This window comes from Petromyzon marinus, chromosome 1 (assembly GCF_048934315.1).
Source record: "Petromyzon marinus isolate PM22_M1 ecotype Great Lakes invasive population chromosome 1, UKy_Petmar_22M1.pri1.0, whole genome shotgun sequence".
NCBI classification, from domain to species: domain Eukaryota; kingdom Metazoa; phylum Chordata; class Hyperoartia; order Petromyzontiformes; family Petromyzontidae; genus Petromyzon; species Petromyzon marinus.
The window spans coordinates 246,942-265,125 of record NC_133667.1 but is presented as its reverse complement, the minus strand read 5'-3'; the positions used below and the strand labels follow the sequence as shown (position 1 = coordinate 265,125).

Sequence of the window (18,184 nt, the reverse complement as noted above, 5' to 3'; positions counted from 1 at the left end):
TGCACCATGGGTAGAGACGCTTAACCCACGCTGCCCTGCTCCCCACCTGTCTGCTGGTCCGTGTGTGTCTTGAGCATCTCCTCACTGCGGTTCTCAGTGAGTTCGCCGTGGTCATCCGTGCTTGTGTTTTAAGTTGTAATGTTCCATGTATAAATGTGCTCATAGCTTCCTGATCTTTGAATTGTGTGACCTTTACAACAATTTTCCTTTCTGCACAATATGCAATGTAACAATAACAACAATAACAAATATAACAGTGAAATAAAAAATAACAGATTTTTTCCATCTTGGATTTAAAACAAGGCTTGCTAAACCGTTTCCACAATCGTTAACCGGTTCGGAAAGTCGATAACACCAATTAGCGATTCCAGTGGAACGCTCTGATTGGCACTGTGTGTGGAAGTAGAAACCGCACGGCGGCATAAGTCACCGCGTGGATACATTTGTTCTCCCGAAAAAGAGGCTTGAGGCTGAGTAACTTGAGCAGGAAATAATTTTAACTTTAAAAAGTCACAAAACAATGCGGCTTTCCACGTGATCTCGTACTGGTCAAACGAGCACGCAGGTGCTGGTGCTCAACTCCCGCTCGTAGCCTTGCTCAGACCGTGGCAGACATTCCACATTCCTCTGGTGGAGTTGAGTCTAACCATATCACTGTTGACTTCTCCACAGAGTGATAGACAAATTACCACGTGCACATTTGAACTGTATGGCGGGACCCCGGGGTCCCGAATAAACGGAAGTCAAAATAGTAATTAAATCATTTATTTTTGGCGACTCCGTCTTACCGCGCACGTAAACGCCGCGACCCACCTGGCGCGGATCATTCTGTTGTCATGTCATGTCCAAGCGGAGCAGCGAGGACGAATGCTAAGAAGAAACAAAACTTTGAAACTTTGATTAGCGCATCGTGTAGAGCTCGTCGAGAGAAACAGACTGCCGTATCGTTCACTTTCAATAGACATGAAATGATGTCGCAACGCAGTTTATGCGAGAGCCGGGGGCTTATGGGTCCCCGGGGTCCCGCCATAAGGCTCATTTGTGACTCATGTATGCAACATACAAGTTATGATAATGAGCCGACGTGTTGTTACATAGCAGGCATGTAATGCAGCTGGCAAAGTGACAGCGTGCTTGCCTGTGCCACAGCAAGCGTCATCGGTCAGTAAGAGTGCCGATGACTTCACCTGTACCAAATATATGTGGCGGTAATATATTCATATACAGTACATATACTAATGTAGACTCGTTTGCCCAGGAAAGCCTCACTCAAGACTCGTTTTTCAGGAGGGTCCTGCCAAGTTTCCGCAGGAGGGGGCGATGTTGCTGCTGCTGCTGTGTGTGATCCTAATTGAGAGATTTGTAGGTAATCATTCATCATTGGGATGTATGGCATATACCAGTTACAGTTAATGTGTTTTTTTTGCAATTGGGGGAAACCGGAGAAGCCGGAGGAAACCCATGCAGGACAGTGGGAGAGAAAACAAACGCCACACGCAAAGGCGCCCGAATGGGACATTGAGCCCAGGCTCTCGTTGCTGCAAGGCATCAAGAGCCCGGGCTCACACCGCTCCACGCCGACAGAACGAAGAGGCGTCGGTAACGATCGGCGGGCGCTGCTCGCTGTGACGCACGGAGCAGAAACGCCGTGGTCATTCACGGAGCCGACACCGGGGAGAGCGCGAAGGGCCCTTGCCCTCGATACAGCGAAGCGCTTCGCCAGCCTGAACCCTGCCGACTGAGGCACTGAATGGCGAAACCGGTCCGCAGTTTTGCTCGCGCTGAACCGACGCTGCGGAAACGAATGACCTCCCTGGCTGCGTGGCGTGATTGTTTAGCGCGCTGCGTGCGCGTGGCGAGCACAGCGGGATGGGAGGGAGGTGGGCAATGAATTCCGACCACAGGTAGGCGGGGGCTGGTGGTGGGGCGCCCGAATTGAAGGCATTTAGAAAAACGCGTCCCCTGCCACAGGGAGTTTTAGGGACGGCTTTAAAGTTTCTCGCGTTATTTCGATTATAATCTTGCGATTGCATTACGATGGTGCTGTTGGTGCTGACGAGTGTTGTTGTTGTTGTTGTTTTGATGATGGTGGCGGCGGTGGTGATTCGACCACCGCTGACACGATGCCTGTGCTGTGTGATTTAGTCGCTGTCGGTGGAGTCGCACTGTCTTCACGTTTCGTGAAGAAGGCGAATCGCGCTGGGATTTTCGGCATCTGAATCAGCAATTAATCAGCAGAATCATCAGCAGCAGCAAAAGTATAATATTTAAAAAATCATCAGCAGCACCACGCCCCAAAGCTGTGTGTGTGAGCGTCAGGGAGTGAGGTTGTATGCTTCTCTTCAATGACATAGGGAGATCTCTGTGTATATCCGCGTGTCTTTACGAGTTCTGTACGTGAATGTCGAGTATTTGTGCGAGTGTGCACACGGTGTTGGCCACCCATGAAACCCAACACTGCTCTGTACGTATGGTGAACTTATTTTGCACCGTGCGTAGCCAACCGTGCTAATCGGAGGCGCGGGAGAAGGACAACAACGTAAACGCAGAAAGCCGTTCTTGGCATCTACACAGCTGTAACACATGTATCCGATGATCCCTAATGACACGATGAGCCATACAGCTCTCTGGACTCTCAGTGGTAGCCCAGCACTTGGACAAATCTCACCTAGGATGCCCAATTTGAGCGAGGACGGGCACACCATTCGGAGCGAGAGAGATGGGCAGAGAAATAGGGAGGGAGGTGGAGGGAGATGAAGGCTGGGTGGGCTGTGCCTGCCGTCGTGTCTTGGCACTCCGTGATGATTGCTCCGCGTGTTTTATATCAGAACCCGAAGCCGCGGCGCAAACACGGCGTGGGACAACGCGCGCGGTTCGCCCGCCACGCACCCCGACCCGGGTCTCATTACATTCCCTCCTCCCTGTCTCTCCCTCTCTCCTATTCCCTCCATCTCCCTTCCTCCATTTCTCTGTCTCCCCCTCAGGCTGGAGCACACATACCACACACATGTTGGTGATGTGTAACGTCTTCTTCAAATGCTGGGGAGTCGGACAAGCCCTCTGTACCAGCGTGGACTGCACCCTCGTGTTCACCTTCTGAAGCGCTCGCTCGTCACCGTGGCGTGCGCGATGACCACCACCACCACCACGTGACTTTTCTTTCGTGTTGTGCGCGCTGCATTTAGCGCCACAGCGCTTGGATTTATAGCGTTTGTTTTATTTGTGTTGCTGGTGACTTTGTGTATTTGTGTTGCTGGTGACTTTGTGTATTTGTGTTGCTGGTGACTTTGTGTGTTTGATATCGGAATCGCCTCCAGTGCTATTGCTGCTGGCGGCAATAAAAGTTGTTAAAAAGTCAAAGTCTGTCTCCCCCTCTCCTCTTCCCTCCATCTCCCTCTCTCTGTCTCCCCCTCTCTCTCTGTCTCTTTCTCCCTCCCTCTGGCAAGGTGGACGTTCTCAACAATGGAGCCGTAATTGACGCACGCTGCTGAGCGGTGCCGTGTGTGTGAATCGCAATGACACGATATTTCAAAACGGTACCACTTCCTTATTCTCTTGAGTTTCACTGAATATTTGAGTTCGATGTAATTTGCACATTTTATATTACTTCTTATCCGTGATGGAATAAGCCACAGTAGCCCACACGCCTTCCCGTTATGGGTTAGAACGGGCACTTGTGCATTCTGAAATCATGCGCACAAAGACAAAGATCCCCCGTATAGCCTGCAGAGACTTGTTGAGCAAGTGCTTCTAGCGAGCACCGATGCAACTCGGAACGGTACATAATGGCGTGGGTGGCTGGCACAACGGCCGGCCGCCTTTGTCTCCCAAGTGGCGATATTAACACACTGCATTTGAGGCTGAATCGACCTAGGTGAGGCCCAAGACCGATTCAGATACTCGTCACTGGTGTTGGCCGTGAGCGGTAATCTGACTTGGGTCGCCGGTTTCGTGGCACAGCGCGCTGACTGCTACACTACCGCTCTGACACCGCACAGACACAAGACAAAGACACAAACACAAGCACACAGACACACCACACAAAGACGGGACACACGATCCAGCCCCCCTCCCCTCCATGGTTGCTCATGCGCAGTACGACAGCAGAAGGCCGTCAGCCCCCACCCAATGGTATTTGGCCTCCTCTTCCATATATTTGAAAAGTTAGGGGTGCCCACACTTTACACCACCACACTCCGTCTGTCGATCCACTAACTTTGGTGCACCCACGTACACTGCTGTCCCCATAATGTCAACTAACAAATAATATTCAGAGTAATAAATTTATTCAGGAGTGCCACACTGAGTCGGATGAGCTTTTCTGGAAGGGTCCAACCACATTGGGTTTTAATTTGTAAGATGTTTGCATCTAATTACTGATGACGAGTTGCGTTTATAATACCACGTGCAAGGAGGAAACTGGAGCACCCTGAGAAAACCCCACGCCTTGCGCGAGGGGGCAACGGTCTCTATCCCACGTAAAGATGGAAACAGATGGCAATTAGTCCACTTGCTGCGAGCCAGAATACGGCTCCTCGATGCCCACAGGAAGAGAGTTTCACAGCTCATTTGTGTGTGATCCACCAACGCTGGATAGATTGTGTTAAAAAAAACAATGGTGTCCCTTCGGCCGCATCGCGCGGAACCTTGCGCAGCCGACAATTCGCGCCCTCCCCGTGCAGTGCAGAGCAGGCAATTTCATGGCTGCCCCTTTATCCCTCAACCACCATCAAAGTCCATTCATCACTTTTTGTGCGGTCATAAGCAATCGGTTATCGTGATGCGGTCAATTTAGAGGCAGAAGCAGAAACGAGAAGTGGGCTTTACAGCAGAGGTCCAAACGCCAAAACACGTCGAACGGTCAGCCACAAACAGCACGATGGAAGTTGCAATGGATACAAGTAAACACGATATCCGACGAGCAGAGTTCTCGCAGGAGTTGGGGGGAAAAGAGAGAATGGGAGGGCGAGACGATGCCGCTGTGATGGTGATGATCATCATCATGATAGGCACTTCGAATTGCTTTACGCTCAAACACAGGTGTGCATTGCATCTGCGTGTGTGAAGACATCACCACTAGGGAGACAAAGGCGGTCGGGCGTGATGCCCGCCACCAAGCCCCCTGGTGTGCCGTGCCGGCCTTCGTAGGTGCTGCTCGCTAACAGGACTCGTCCCAACAGTCTGTGAAGGCACTAGGGAGGATCTTTATTATTAGGTCGACGTTTCTCTCCACTGTTGGTGTTGACCCTTCTCGTGGTCACAGATTTGAGTTCAGGGTCTCCCCTCCAAGGGCATCGTGCCCCCCCTCCTTCGTGAGTGGAGTGGTAGGGATTCCGGGGGGGGGGGCTGGTAGTTGCCCCGCGTGTATCAGCGGAACGCGTGTCGAGGAGAAGTAGAAGGGGGAGTGACTCACGATCGCTGAGCAGTTTCCTGCCGCCCCGTTTTGCCTGCGTGAGAAAGTGAGTTTTTTCCACCGAGGTTATTTATTATATTTATTATTATGATTTATTCTTTATAATAATTTTATAATAAATTAATTGCCGTGTAACTTGTTTTTTTTAGGTGCCTTGTACGCGCGTGTGTCAGCCTGCTCCGCCCGCCCCCACCCTTTAGACTCAAGCAAAACACTGCACCGGTGTCGACATTAAAACTATAAAACTAAAAACATTTGTTTTTATTTTGCCAGGTAAGACCCACTGAGCGACGTAGCTCTTTTTTCATAAGCGACCTGGCCACAAAACGAAGTGGCTTATCGTCACGTGGAAACGTACAGCAGCCACATGAGACACGTTTCAGTGTCTCATCAGCAGCGCCAGGCTTGTGTGAACCAACAATGCTGAACTGCCAGACGGAGTTTGTAGGCAGAGGAACGTGGAATTTCCACCACCCCCTCTGCGATGGCTGTGGACGGGAGATGTGCACAGATGGGGGCCTCAATGCGGGGTTTGAGCCGGGGGAGATCTGGCGCTGTCAGACTGCCCCTCGCCTCGCGCTGCTCAATACGATTAGTCACCCGTACGTCGTACGACGTTCATAGTTTTGATTGTGCTGTCTGTTGCTGGCCACTTGGCATTTTAAGTTATTTGTATTTCCCTTGCTCAATCCGAGCAGGAAATCAATCACTCCGTCCTTTGCCTCTCCACTGTGTACGTGTGTGTTGTACTGTCTGTGTTGTACTATCTGTGTGTGCGCGTTGTACTGTGTGTGAGTTGTACGGTGTGTATTGTATTTCGTGTGAGAGTTGTACTGTGTATTTGTGAGAGACATAGACGGTCGGGCGTTGTGCTGGCCACCCACCCCCTCGTGTGCCGTTCCGACGTTCATAGGTGCTCGCTAACAGCATTTTCCCCAACAGTTTGTGAAGGCTACACGAGAATCTGTGTCTTTATGTGAGAGAGAGTTGCAAGGCTGCGAGTGTAATTCATGTGGCCAGCGTTTTACGTGTGGACTTTATAAGAGTGGTTTCTGCGTTCAGGATTTTGGGAAAACGCCTTTATTCTCGCTGCTCTGCGGTAACACTCGGCCAGCTTGACCAGAGTGGAAAAATGTTCGAGTTGGGCGAGCGAGGGGTGAGCGTGGCGCCAGGGCTAGAAAAGGTTCACGGTCGCCCGCAGCCTCACCGTGGGGCAACTCGCTCTACAACCCCAGGGCAATGCCGTCCACGGGCCACATTTACACGCTGTGACCTTGTGCGCCACTGAGCAATGTTACGTTGTTGATCACGTGAACGCAGCTGCTGAGCTAAACGTCAAGTAGCCAGCGACAGACCGCACTAAGTTGCAATGGATATTAAGAGTCTAACGCGTTTCCAGATTTGAGTAAGGTTATTTATGATGAGAGTTTTGGGGAAAGGAGACGATGGGAGGCGATGCCAGAGTGGAGCAGTGCGAGTGAAGAGGCAGAGAGTGATGTTACCTGCAGTGTGGTGAGTGGGCGTGTGAGTGGATGAGTGTTGTAGTGACCTGCTGGGTGGTGGTTGAACACAGCGTGGTGGGGGATGACATGAAACAGTCGGTGTCTGCTTGAACCGTGCCCTCAACACGGGAGGAGGAATCATTTGAGTGCAGTCCACGAATAGGACACTCGTGTGGCGTTTTGTGCGATCGTGAGAGGTGGCGGTGGCTTGGGGAGGAGGCCTTCATCCAGCAGTGGATTAACCACGACTGACGGTGACGACGGCGGCGACCCTTTGTGTTTTTTTTGTGAGCGATGCGAGAGTTTGCATCGCAGACGAATAATCACGGAGGAGGACATCTGTCAGAGAAATGAGTCAACTTTAATGGAAATTACACAGGTGACCAATGACAGATACAAAACAGGGAAGAGCCTGGCCTTGCCACATGGAGTTAAAGCTTAAGTCCTTATAAAATACCAGTTTAGTTACAAAAAATAAGCTGCAGAAACTATAGGATTTTAATAAATACAAATTCATAAAAAAACACGTAAATTGTTCCCGTACCCATTTGAAAATGCCGTCGGTATAAAACTACGACCACTGCCACGACCACACGCCGATCGGCATGCAGCAAAGAGCGATCGGCTGATTTCAGCTGATGCCAGAGTTTGCAGTAAGACGCATAAAAACAAATCCACTTAAATAGTAGAATAATAACACGATTAATTCCGCCCGTTCACCACGTTCTACGCACACTTCACCATCAGCCGTGGTCAGTCCATTGCTGGATGATGGCCCATATGCATTCGTTCATACAAAACGATTCCACGTTAAGTGTGCATCCCGGCCCTAAAGGTGAGACGGGTGGGAGTGGTGGCGCAGTGGTTGTCACACTCCGCTCACAGCGGCCAATGCCAGTGGTGAGTTGCATCCCAGCTGCGTCTGCACCCCCGCCTCCTGACGCCACCATTCACCAATCCACACACAGACCGGCGTGGTGAAGTATGGTCAAACAGCTTCATATTCTGGGGGGGCCTTCATCCCAGAGTGGATTGATGATAGTTCTGGCTGCGACTTATTATTATTCATATCGACGAGGCTGAGCAAAATCAAAGTCGATGTGAAACTTATTGCATATTTATTTGTAACATTAGTAAAAATATTCTTTGGCAATATATAAAATGTGCATCATTGCTTTATATAAACGGCACGAGGATTAATGCTGTTTAACGAGCGACGCTAAAATAGATTTACTCAAACTATACACGCATTCTCAACGTACTCGATTGTGTTTTACATTCCAGCGACGTTGTGTTCCGATTCCTCATCTTTCTTTTGGTGGTCCTGCGGTAAGCAGAGCCACCAGTCCGCGGTTGACCGAATGACAAACTACGCCCATTGACAAGTAGACATCAGCGCAAGAAGAATCGCACAGAGGCGAGAGATGAACAGCCGCATTCCAGAATAAACGCAAACCGGTGAACACGAAACCACGACGCCCACCCGTCTTTGTTTTACCGAATGCTGACGTTTACACACAGCATCGGCTATTCATTTAAGGCAGAGTCGACCTAGGGGAAGCCCAAGATCGGTTCATAGATCCGCCACTGTTATTGGTCGTGAGCGAGAATCGAACTCGGGTCACCTGGCTCACTCGCTCGCTCACTCACTGCTCTGCAGAAACACCACTGTACAGGCTTAGGGACTGTGGTGATAACAACGGTGATAACCCAGAAAGTCTGGGAATTGGCGTCTGTAAGTGGCAGCAGGAATTCAGAATCAGAATATGTATTTATAGTGGAGGAATCCGATGAGCTATAAATCTCTTTTTCATAGATGTCCACCAGATTGATTCGAACCGAGCTCTGGTAGCGGTCTAACTGTGCTGAACTTCATCACCGAACACGTGGCGGTGGAGAAGTGTCGGCACACACCGGTAACGCCACACTGGCACTTCTCACAACGTCCCCGTTCCTCCCCACTGCGATGCTTCCACAGAGGGGAAATGGCAGTGAGTGCCCGCGTGAGTGTCTGTGTGAGTGTCTGTGTGAGTGTCTATGTGAGTGTCCGTGCGAGTGCCCGTGCGAGTGTCCGTGCGAGTGTCTGTGTGAGTGTCCGTGCGAGTGCCCGCGTGAGTGTCTGTGTGAGTGTCTGTGTGAGTGTCTGTGTGGATGTCTGTGCGAGTGTCTGTGTGAGTGTCTGTGTGAGTGTCTGTGTGAGTGTCCGTGCGAGTGCCCGCGTGAGTGTCTGTGTGAGTGTCTGTGTGAGTGTCTGTGTGAGTGTCTGTGCGAGTGTCTGTGTGAGTGTCTGTGTGAGTGTCTGTGTGAGTGTCCGTGCGAGTGTCCGCGTGAGTGAGAGGTTTGTTTGATAGATTTGAGTCAATGAACATGCGCTGCAGGACTTTGTCCAAGCCAACTTCTGATTCTGGAAATTAATATAACTATTTGTACTTGTTCACCGTTTCAATGTCATTTATAATGCAGAATGATTTATATTTGTTTGTTTCTGCTCTGGTGGCTGTTTGCTCGCTTGCCGTACTTCGTTATGTTCTCACTCCTGCCATTGTGGTGACCCAGGCCACTCCTGCAATCGAGACACATCCTGCCCTCCTGAGGTCCCACCCGCTTCAAGAAAACACACTTGAAACTTGCGAATAGGAACCTTCGCGAATAGGAACCCTGGGGAACATGAACCTTAATGAATAGGGTTCGTTCCGGCACTGCTGTATTTGCATTTCCACCGCCGAGTCCACATCAGCACTGTTCTCACCGACTCCGTGCTGACTGAGAAATGGGACTGAGTTTTGGTGTGCAGTGGAAAAGGTGGCAACCCTACCACCCACTCGCCCACTGGCTCACTCGCTCACTCATCCACTCACCTATTCACTCATTCACCCACCCACTCACTCACCCACCCACTCGCTCACCCACTCACTCACGCCCACTCACAGGCGGCCAGGTGCTGAGTCCCGACACTCCCCAGCAAATAGTAGGGCGGCTCCATCGACAACAGAATCATCATCGCCATCATCACCATCGTCGCCATCGTCACCATCGTCACCATCGTCACCATTGTCACCGGGAGCCTCTCTGGGCAAATAGCATCTTGAGCTGAGCGATGTCAGCTGAGAGGGTGGCCAGCTCGCTCCTCAACCCAGTGTCCTCACCCCCGCCCGCCCTCCCGGGGCCCCCCAATCCTCCTAGGCCCCCCAACCCACCGGGGCACCGGGATCCCAACCCCGGTCCCAGGGGGCCCCGCAGGCCGCTCACCAGAGACAGCGCCTCGGCGTAGAGGGCGGCCCTTCTCACCGCCCTCACCTCCTCCCCTCCTCGCTCATCACCAATACTGTCATCCAACTTACTTCTCATCTGCTCACGCCTCTCTCCCATCGTCTCATCCCTGCCGTGCTGCTGCTGATGGGGATGATGAAGGCGAGCGATCGGCTGAGAGTGGCTCTCCTCGGGGCTGCTGGCCACCTTGAAGCGCAGCTTGTGCGGGAGGTTTTTGGCGGCGGCGGTGGTGGCGGTGGTGACGCAGATGGCGCCGCCGTTGGATTCTGGCGACGAGACGGAGGCGCCGGGAGATGGCGCCGGGCTGGGCGCCGGCAGAAGAAACGCCGGAGCGTCGTGCCCACCGCCACCGTGGTGCGATTTTGGCCACGCTGTGGGAGATGATGACGCTGATGACCCGAATGTCTCGCTCGATGGAGAGCGAGACAGCTGGTGGTGTAGCTGTTGATGGTGCTGCTGCTGATGATGATGCTGCTGCTGATGGTGGTGGTGATGAAGGCGCGCGCTGTTCTGCTGAAGGGCGTTGCGCACAAACGTGGTGGGGCCAACGGACAGCCCGAGAGGCAATGCCGCATCAACGGCGCTCATCTGCGTCGGATGAAGCAGCTGGTGCTGTTGATGATGTTGATGATGCTGATGCTGCTGATGATGATGAAGGTGGCGGTGGTGGTGCAACGGCGCCGCCGCCGCCGCCGCCGCCGAAAAAATGCCGTGAACGGGCGACGGGAAAATCAGCGCGGCGCCCGCAGCTCCCCCGTTGGCGGCTCCGCCCGTCGCCCCCCCACCCAGGGCACCGTCCCCACCGCCGGGCGCCAGCATCGGGTCGCGCACCAGGCCATAGCGCAGCTTCAGCGCCAGCAGCTCGGTCTTGAGCCGCGCGTTCTCGTCGAGCAGCGCCAGCACGCGCGTCTCCAGCACCAGGTCGTTGTAGCGGCGCTTCTCGCGCGAGCGCTTGGCCGCCTCGTTGTTCTTGCGCCGCTTGTCCCAGTAGGAGGCGTCCTTCTTCTCGTCGGGGATGAACTCGCGCTTGCGCCGCTGGTTGCCGTAGTGCCCGGACGAGCCCCCGTCCTCCTGCTGATCGTGATGGTGATCGTGATGATGCTCGTGATGCTGCTCTTGATGATGCTCGTGATGCTGCTCTTGATGCTGATGACGTTGCTGCTGCTGCTGCTGATGATGATGAAGATGATGGTTCTTATAGCGATGGTTCTGTTGCTGATCTTGCTCCTCCTCCTGCTGCTGCTGCTGCTGATGCGGAGACGAATGCTGATTATGCTGCGGCTGCTGCTGTTGCTGATGATGATGTTCCTGCTGCTGCCTGCCATCCATGTCGGTGATGCCCTGAGCTCCCTGCAGGGCACGTGACCCCAGGTGCAGGAGGCCATGCGCTGGGTTCCACAGCGGTGGAGTGTTTGGGAGGTGCCCACCACCGCCACCACCACCACCGCCACCACCACCACCGCCACCACCGCCATTCTTCAACAACAGCGCCGTCGTCGCCTTCTCCACCACCACCACCTCCTCCTTTACCGCCTCGTCCACCTCGTCGTCCATCACCTGGAGGAGCGATGAGGTGAGCCCCGAGCTGTAGCCGTGGGCGAGGTCGATTGCCATTGAGGTGGAGCAGGGGGGCGACAGCACCTCGCTCGTGGCAGGCATAGCCCGCACGCTCACCCGCCTCACCTGGTGAAGAGGGTGGTGGGGGAAGGAGGAACGAGTTGGGGTGGGGGGAATGAGGCGGTGAGTTGGTTAATTGAGTAGATCCGAGTGAATCGTCGATATCGTCATCGTCGTCATCATCATCAGCAGAGTGGTGACACAGTGGGTGGTGATGCTCACGCCTCACAGCAAGAAGCTCTGGGTTCGCCTCTCAACTCTTCTCTTGGGAGTTTGTTCTCCCTCTGTTCTACAAAGTGTGAGCGATTGATAGTGAGTGAGTGTGAGTGAGTGGGGAGCGGTGGTGTAGCGGTCAGCGCACTGCGCATCCCCTAGGTCTACTCAGCCTCAAATAAGTACCTGATACGATATGTAAACATCGCAACGAGGGAGACAAAGGCGGCCGGGCGTGGTGTTGGCCACCCACTCCCTCATGTGCCGTTCCGGCCTACAAAGGTGCTCGCTTTAACAATCTGCTAAGGCTATACGGGCGAATCTTTGTCTTTGTGAGTGGAGTTTGCATGTTCTCCCACTGTGCTACAAAGTGTGTGAGTGAGTGTGTGGGGTTTGTGTTTTCTCTCCCCCTGCTCTGTATGGGCTTCCTGCTGGGTTTACCGGTTTGCTCCCATCGCTAAAAACGCACAAACAACAACGACCCCAATGCCGAAACATTACCTGCATAATCACTCAAATGGTATCACGCAGCAGCAGGACCCTCTTGAAAGTGAGCCTTGAGATTCGGCGAGCATTTCCCGGGTGAACGTGCAGAGTAATCATCAGAGTCATCTTCATTCCACTCCTTCCACCCCCCTCCCCTCTGTGTAGCAGAGTCTCTGAGGTGTCACCCCCTCGCTTACAGGGGCTGGGGCTTTCTCCGGCTTCTCCGGTTTCCGCTCACACTCACAAAACATTTTTATTTTATTAAAATCTTCCATTCCGCTTGCAAGGGCTTCCAGGGTGTCGTCGATCGACACCCTGCAGACCACGTATTGACGTGCTCGTTCGAAAAAGACAAAGAACCCCCGTGGAGCCTACACAGGCTGTTGGGGCAAGTGCCGCTAGCGAGCAGCTACGAAGGCCGTTCTGGCCGTCATGGGTGCTCGGGTATCATCCAGACAGAACCACGCGAGGCCGCCTTTGTCTCCCGAGTAATGGTGTTTGAGATACACCACACGAGGTAAATCCTTATCCGCTAAATCGAGGTAGGGGATGCCCATAATTCGCACCGCCGATTAGCAAGGTTGGCTACGTTCCGTGCGAAATAAGTTCAACGTAGATTTCTAACCGGTTTAGATGTTCGCCACTGATGTTTGGCCAGAGCAGGAATCGATCTGGAGTCGCCGGGTTTGTGGCGCAATGATTAAAATTCGCTAAGCACTGCGCCACCACTCCTCGCATATGCGTACACACCGATAATCTGAAACATGATAGCGAGCACGTCATGACACGTACATAAACGTGTTCGTGAATTACTGTCTAAATCATTGGCCAAACATCCCATGGTAGTAACAGGTCCCTGTGTGTATACACCGTATGTTGAACTTCTTTCGCACTATACGTAGCCAACCGCGCTAGGCTTTTATCCTTGCCTTAAGGATAAAGGCATTTTCAAAATCTAATTGTTACTTTTTTTAATTCTGGACCTTTCAAGGCCACTACAGGAACTTTACATCAGCCAGTTAATTAAATCATTCACTTAATCGCATCGAATCCCACCCTGAACTCCCTATGCCCGCTGCTGATTCTGCCTCAGTAGCCCATTCGAGAGATTATCATCTTCATTGACCTGGCCAGAACTATTAACTGTGATCATCAATCGATGCGTCCGTCGCGCTCCCTCCACTCGCGGGAGAACTGGTCATTTACAATTCAGACAAAGATTACGGTCCATGTCACATCGAGGATAACAGAGCACGCCAAACAACACAAGCGAGACGAATAGAAACTGAAAAACAGACGGGAGACAGACAGAGCAAATGAGGACTGGACACTGCACATGGGAAAGAATTAGATGGAAGTCTGTGGGGCTATCTAAGTCCGTGTAAGCCAATGGGTCTCTACGTATGCCTCCGAATGTCTATGTCGGTCCGTGGAGCTCTATGTAAGTCTCGGAGTCTCTATGCAAGTTTTCGTCGACTGTCTTTACGATATGTCATACGGTAGCGAAGGTTGCCATGCTATGCAAGGGTTAAATATTCTTCGGTTAACCCAGTTGCCGAGCAAAGGCCCACAAACGGCAAGCGGCCAACAATAAACAGCACGATCCGAGTTGGAACACGCGTAGCTAGGAGTTGACGCGCGTCTTTAAATCAGCCAGGTTGTTGTAAGAATGTGGGAAAAGAGACGATGGGAAGGATTTCCGAAGTGGTGAGTGCGTGGGTGGGTGGGTGGACGAGTGAGTGAACGAGTGAGTGGTGAGTGAATGAATGTGTGGCATTGACCTGCAGCGCGGTGAGTGAACCCAGTGTGGATGCTGGCTCGAGAGAGAGGGTGTGTGGTTAGTGTGTGTTTAGAGACAGGGTGTGTGGTTAGTGTGTGTTTAGAGAGAGGGTGTGTGGTTAGTGTGTGTTTAGTGTGTGTTTAGAGAGAGGGTGTGGTTAGTGTGTGTTTAGAGAGAGGGTGTGTGGTTAGTGTGTGTTTAGAGAGAGGGTGTGTGGTTAGTGTGTGTTTAGAGACAGGGTGTGTGGTTAGTGTGTGTTTAGAGAGAGGGTGTGTGGTTAGTGTGTGGTTAGAGAGAGGGTGTGTGGTTAGTGTGTGTTTAGAGAGAGGGTGTGTGGTTAGTGTGTGTTTAGAGAGAGGGTGTGTGGTTAGTGTGTGTTTAGAGAGAGGGTGTGTGGTTAGTGTGTGTTTAGAGAGAGTGTGTGTGGTTAGTGTGTGTTTAGTGTGTGTTTAGAGAGAGTGTGTGTGGTTAGTGTATGGTTAGAGAGGGTGTGTGGTTAGTGTGTGTTTAGTGTGTGTTTAGAGAGAGGGTGTGGTTAGTGTGTGTTTAGAGAGAGGGTGTGTGGTTAGTGTGTGGTTAGTGTGTGTTTAGAGACAGGGTGTGTGGTTAGTGTGTGTTTAGAGAGAGTGTGTGTGGTTAGTGTTTGGTTAGAGAGGGTGTGTGGTTAGGGTGTGTTTAGTGTTTGTTTAGAGAGAGGGTGTGGTTAGTGTGTGTTTAGAGAGAGGGTGTGTGGTTAGTGTGTGGTTAGTGTGTGTTTAGAGACAGGGTGTGTGGTTAGTGTGTGGTTAGTGTGTGTTTAGAGAGAGGGTGTGTGGTTAGGGTGTGTTTAGAGAGAGGGTGTGTGGTTAGTGTGTGTTTAGAGAGAGGCTGTGTGGTTAGTGTGTGTTTAGAGACAGGGTGTGTGGTTAGTGTGTGGTTAGTGTGTGTTTAGAGAGAGGGTGTGTGGTTAGTGTGTGTTTAGAGAGAGTGTGTGTGGTTAGTGTGTGCTTAGAGACAGGGTGTGTGGTTAGTGTGTGTTTAGAAAGGGTGTGTGATTAGTGTGTGTTTAGAGAGAGGGTGTGTGGTTAGTGTGTGTTTAGAGAGAGGGTGTGTGGTTAGTGTGTGGTTAGTGTGTGTTTAGAGACAGGGTGTGTGGTTAGTGTGTGTTTAGAGAGAGGGTGGTTAGTGTGTGTTTAGAGACAGGGTGTGTGGTTAGTGTGTGTTTAGAGACAGGGTGTGTGGTTAGAGAGAGGGTGTGTGGTTAGTGTGTGGTTAGTGTGTGTTTAGAGAAAGGGTGTGTGGTTAGAGAGAGGGTGTGTGGTTAGTGTGTGGTTAGTGTGTGTTTAGAGACAGGGTGTGTGGTTAGTGTGTGTTTAGAGAGAGTGTGTGTGGTTAGTGTGTGGTTAGAGAGAGTGGTGTGTGTGTTTAGAGAGAGGGTGTGTGGTTAGTGTGTGATTATAGACAGGGTGTGTGGTTAGAGAGAGTGGTGTGGTTAGAGAGAGTGTGGTGTATTTAGAGAGAGGGTGTGTGGTTAGAGAGAGGGGTGTGTGTGGTTAGAGAGAGGGGTGTGTGTGGATAGAGAGAGTGTGGTGTATTTAGAGAGAGGGTGCGTTGTTATAGACAGGGTGTGTGGATAGAGGGGTGTGTGTGGTTATAGACAGGGTGTGTGGTTATAGAGAGGGTGTGTGGTTATAGACAGGGTGTGTGGTTATAGACAGGGTGTGTGGTTAGAGAGTGGGTGGTTGTGTGGTTATAGAGAGGGTGTGTGGTTATAGACAGGGTGTGTGGTTATAGAGAGGGTGTGTGGTTATAGACAGGGTGTGTGGTTATAGAGAGGGTGTGTGGTTATAGACAGGGTGTGTGGTTATAGACAGGGTGTGTGGTTAGAGAGTGGGTGGTGTGTGGTTAGAGAGAGGGTGTGTGGTTATAGACAGGGTGTGTGGATAGAGAGAGGGGTGTGTGTGGTTATAGACAGGGTGTGTGTGGATAGAGAGAGGGGTGTGTGTGGTTATAGACAGGGTGTGTGGATAGAGAGAGGGGTGTGTGTGGTTATAGACAGGGTGTGTGTGGATAGAGAGAGGGGTGTGTGTGGTTATAGACAGGGTGTGTGGTTTTAGACAGGGTGTGTGGTTAGAGAGTGGGTGGTGTGCCCACTCTTCGTGGATGTCTGTTTCAGGACTCGCCCCACTCGCGCTCCCAGAGGCGCTACCCAGCCAGCGCCACCACGCGTAGCGTGGTGTGCGCCTGTGTATGTGTGTATTATGTATGTGTAAGCGTGTGTTTGTGTAAGCGTGTGTTTGTGTAAGCGTGTGTGTATCTGTGTGTGTGTAAGCGTGTGTGTATCTGTGTAAGCGTGTGTGAATATGTGTGCGTGTCTTTGTGTATGTAAACATGTCACTGTGTATCGCATGCTAATGTGATGGCGTATGTGTTTGTGCGACCTCCTGCCAGCGAGCCTTCCACACTTCACTTAGCCTCAAGGTGCACCTAGCCTGGCACAGGCGCTGTGGTGACGTCACCACCACTTAGTGGCGAATTCTGGCTGCTGTTGTTGAGTACTGTATACGTTTGTGTATACCTATGTAAGCGTGTTTGTGTATGTATCTAGGTATATATTCCGATACGTGTGTGTAACTATAGTGTGTGTGTGACGGTACAAGAATGTCATAATGTAAGCGAGTGCACATGGTGTGTGCATATGTAACTGTGTGTGTGTGTAACTGTGTTTATTATATAAGCGTATGAATGCCAGTTATGCTGTGTCTGAACGCAAATGTATGCACACAACCACATGTGCAATGCATATGGTGTGTGCAAGAAGCTCTCACCTGCCTTTAAGCACACTCGCCCGCACACAAAGTATCGGATGGCCAGCCAGGTCAGATTCTCGAAGTTCCAACTACCCCGGCAGGCACTCGATATATCGCCTACCCCGCCCTGATTCCCAGTGCACGAACTTCCCTGGCTGGTACTAAGAACCAACCTGACCAGCTCGGTGTTCAGTGTACTAACTTCCCTGTCAAAGTACTCGAATGACCACGGACCCTACTCTGGATGGTAATCAGGGTACAGGACCAGCAATGCCCCCTCGCTACTCTCCGTGTTGGCTCCCTTATGGCTGGGGTTGTGCTTGCGCTCCGGCCCTTTTATAGAGTCCCGAGCCCCGCCCCCCACACAGGAGGAGTGGGGGGGGCTGGGGGGGGGTGAGCGAGTGCACGGCTAGCGTCGCGTGCTGCGAGCGATGCGCGGGGCCGGGTGAGGACATGGAGAGAGGGGATGAGACGAGTAGCCGGGCAAAGCTCAGATGAGACGGCTTATTCCGATACTGGGATATGCTTATGTCTGTACACATGTACATACATTTATATAGGGACAGACAAGAAATCGCCCGAGACGGTAGGGGCAAGCGCTGTTAGCGAGTAGCAGCACCTATGAAGGCCAGCACAGCGCGCGAAGGTGGTGTGGTGTGGTTAACACCACGCTCGGCCGCCTTTGTCTCCCTAGTACCCATTTTCATGAGGCCCGGGACCGGGTTCAGATATTGGCCACTGTTTTTGGCCGTGAGAGAGAATCATCTCAGTCAGTCAACCCATGGCACCTCTGAGTGTGTCCCGTGATCTCCTGTAAGGAAGCCTTCGACACCTCAGGATGCACCTAGCCTGGCACAAGCGCTGTGGTGACGTCACAATCATGTTGTTATTGTGAGTGTAAATGGCGGAGTCGTTAGTGAGTGCGCTGCGCTATGAAGCCAGCGGCTCAAGTTCGATTCCCGCTCACGGCCAGTGACCATTTTCTGAACCAATTCTGGGCCTCCTCTCGGTCGACTCAGCCTTGAATTAGTACGTGGAGCGAGACAAAGGCGGCCGGGCGTGGTGTTGGCCTCCCACCCCCTCGTGTGCCACGCGGGCCTTCGTAGGTGCTCGC

The 18,184-nt window shown here is 52.0% G+C and overlaps 1 protein-coding gene and 1 long non-coding RNA gene across 3 annotated transcripts in view; one reads left to right on the top strand and one right to left on the bottom strand.

Moving 5' to 3' along the window:
• Window positions 1–4,023, top strand: part of LOC142930990 (uncharacterized) — a 39,795-nt gene extending 35,772 nt beyond the window's left edge. Inside the window, exon 3 of the long non-coding RNA XR_012946990.1 lies at window positions 2,985–4,023. This is a non-coding gene — a long non-coding RNA (uncharacterized LOC142930990). The remainder of the gene's footprint in view (window positions 1–2,984) is intronic.
• A 3,234-nt stretch (window positions 4,024–7,257) lies between these two features.
• Window positions 7,258–17,401, bottom strand: LOC116943105 (uncharacterized). Of its 2 annotated transcripts, XM_032956091.2 has the most exons (3): window positions 17,089–17,401; window positions 12,517–12,740; window positions 7,258–11,868 (listed from the first exon to the last, which is right to left on the bottom strand). In XM_032956091.2, the coding sequence occupies exons 2-3, from the start codon at window positions 12,520–12,522 to the stop codon at window positions 9,970–9,972; spliced, it is 1,905 nt and encodes a 634-aa protein (XP_032811982.2). In that variant the 5' UTR covers window positions 12,523–12,740; window positions 17,089–17,401; the 3' UTR covers window positions 7,258–9,969. The 2 variants fall into 2 exon arrangements, with proteins under 2 accessions (XP_032811982.2, XP_032812815.2); XM_032956924.2 differs by lacking the exon at window positions 12,517–12,740.
• Between the last annotated feature and the right edge of the window lie 783 nt (window positions 17,402–18,184).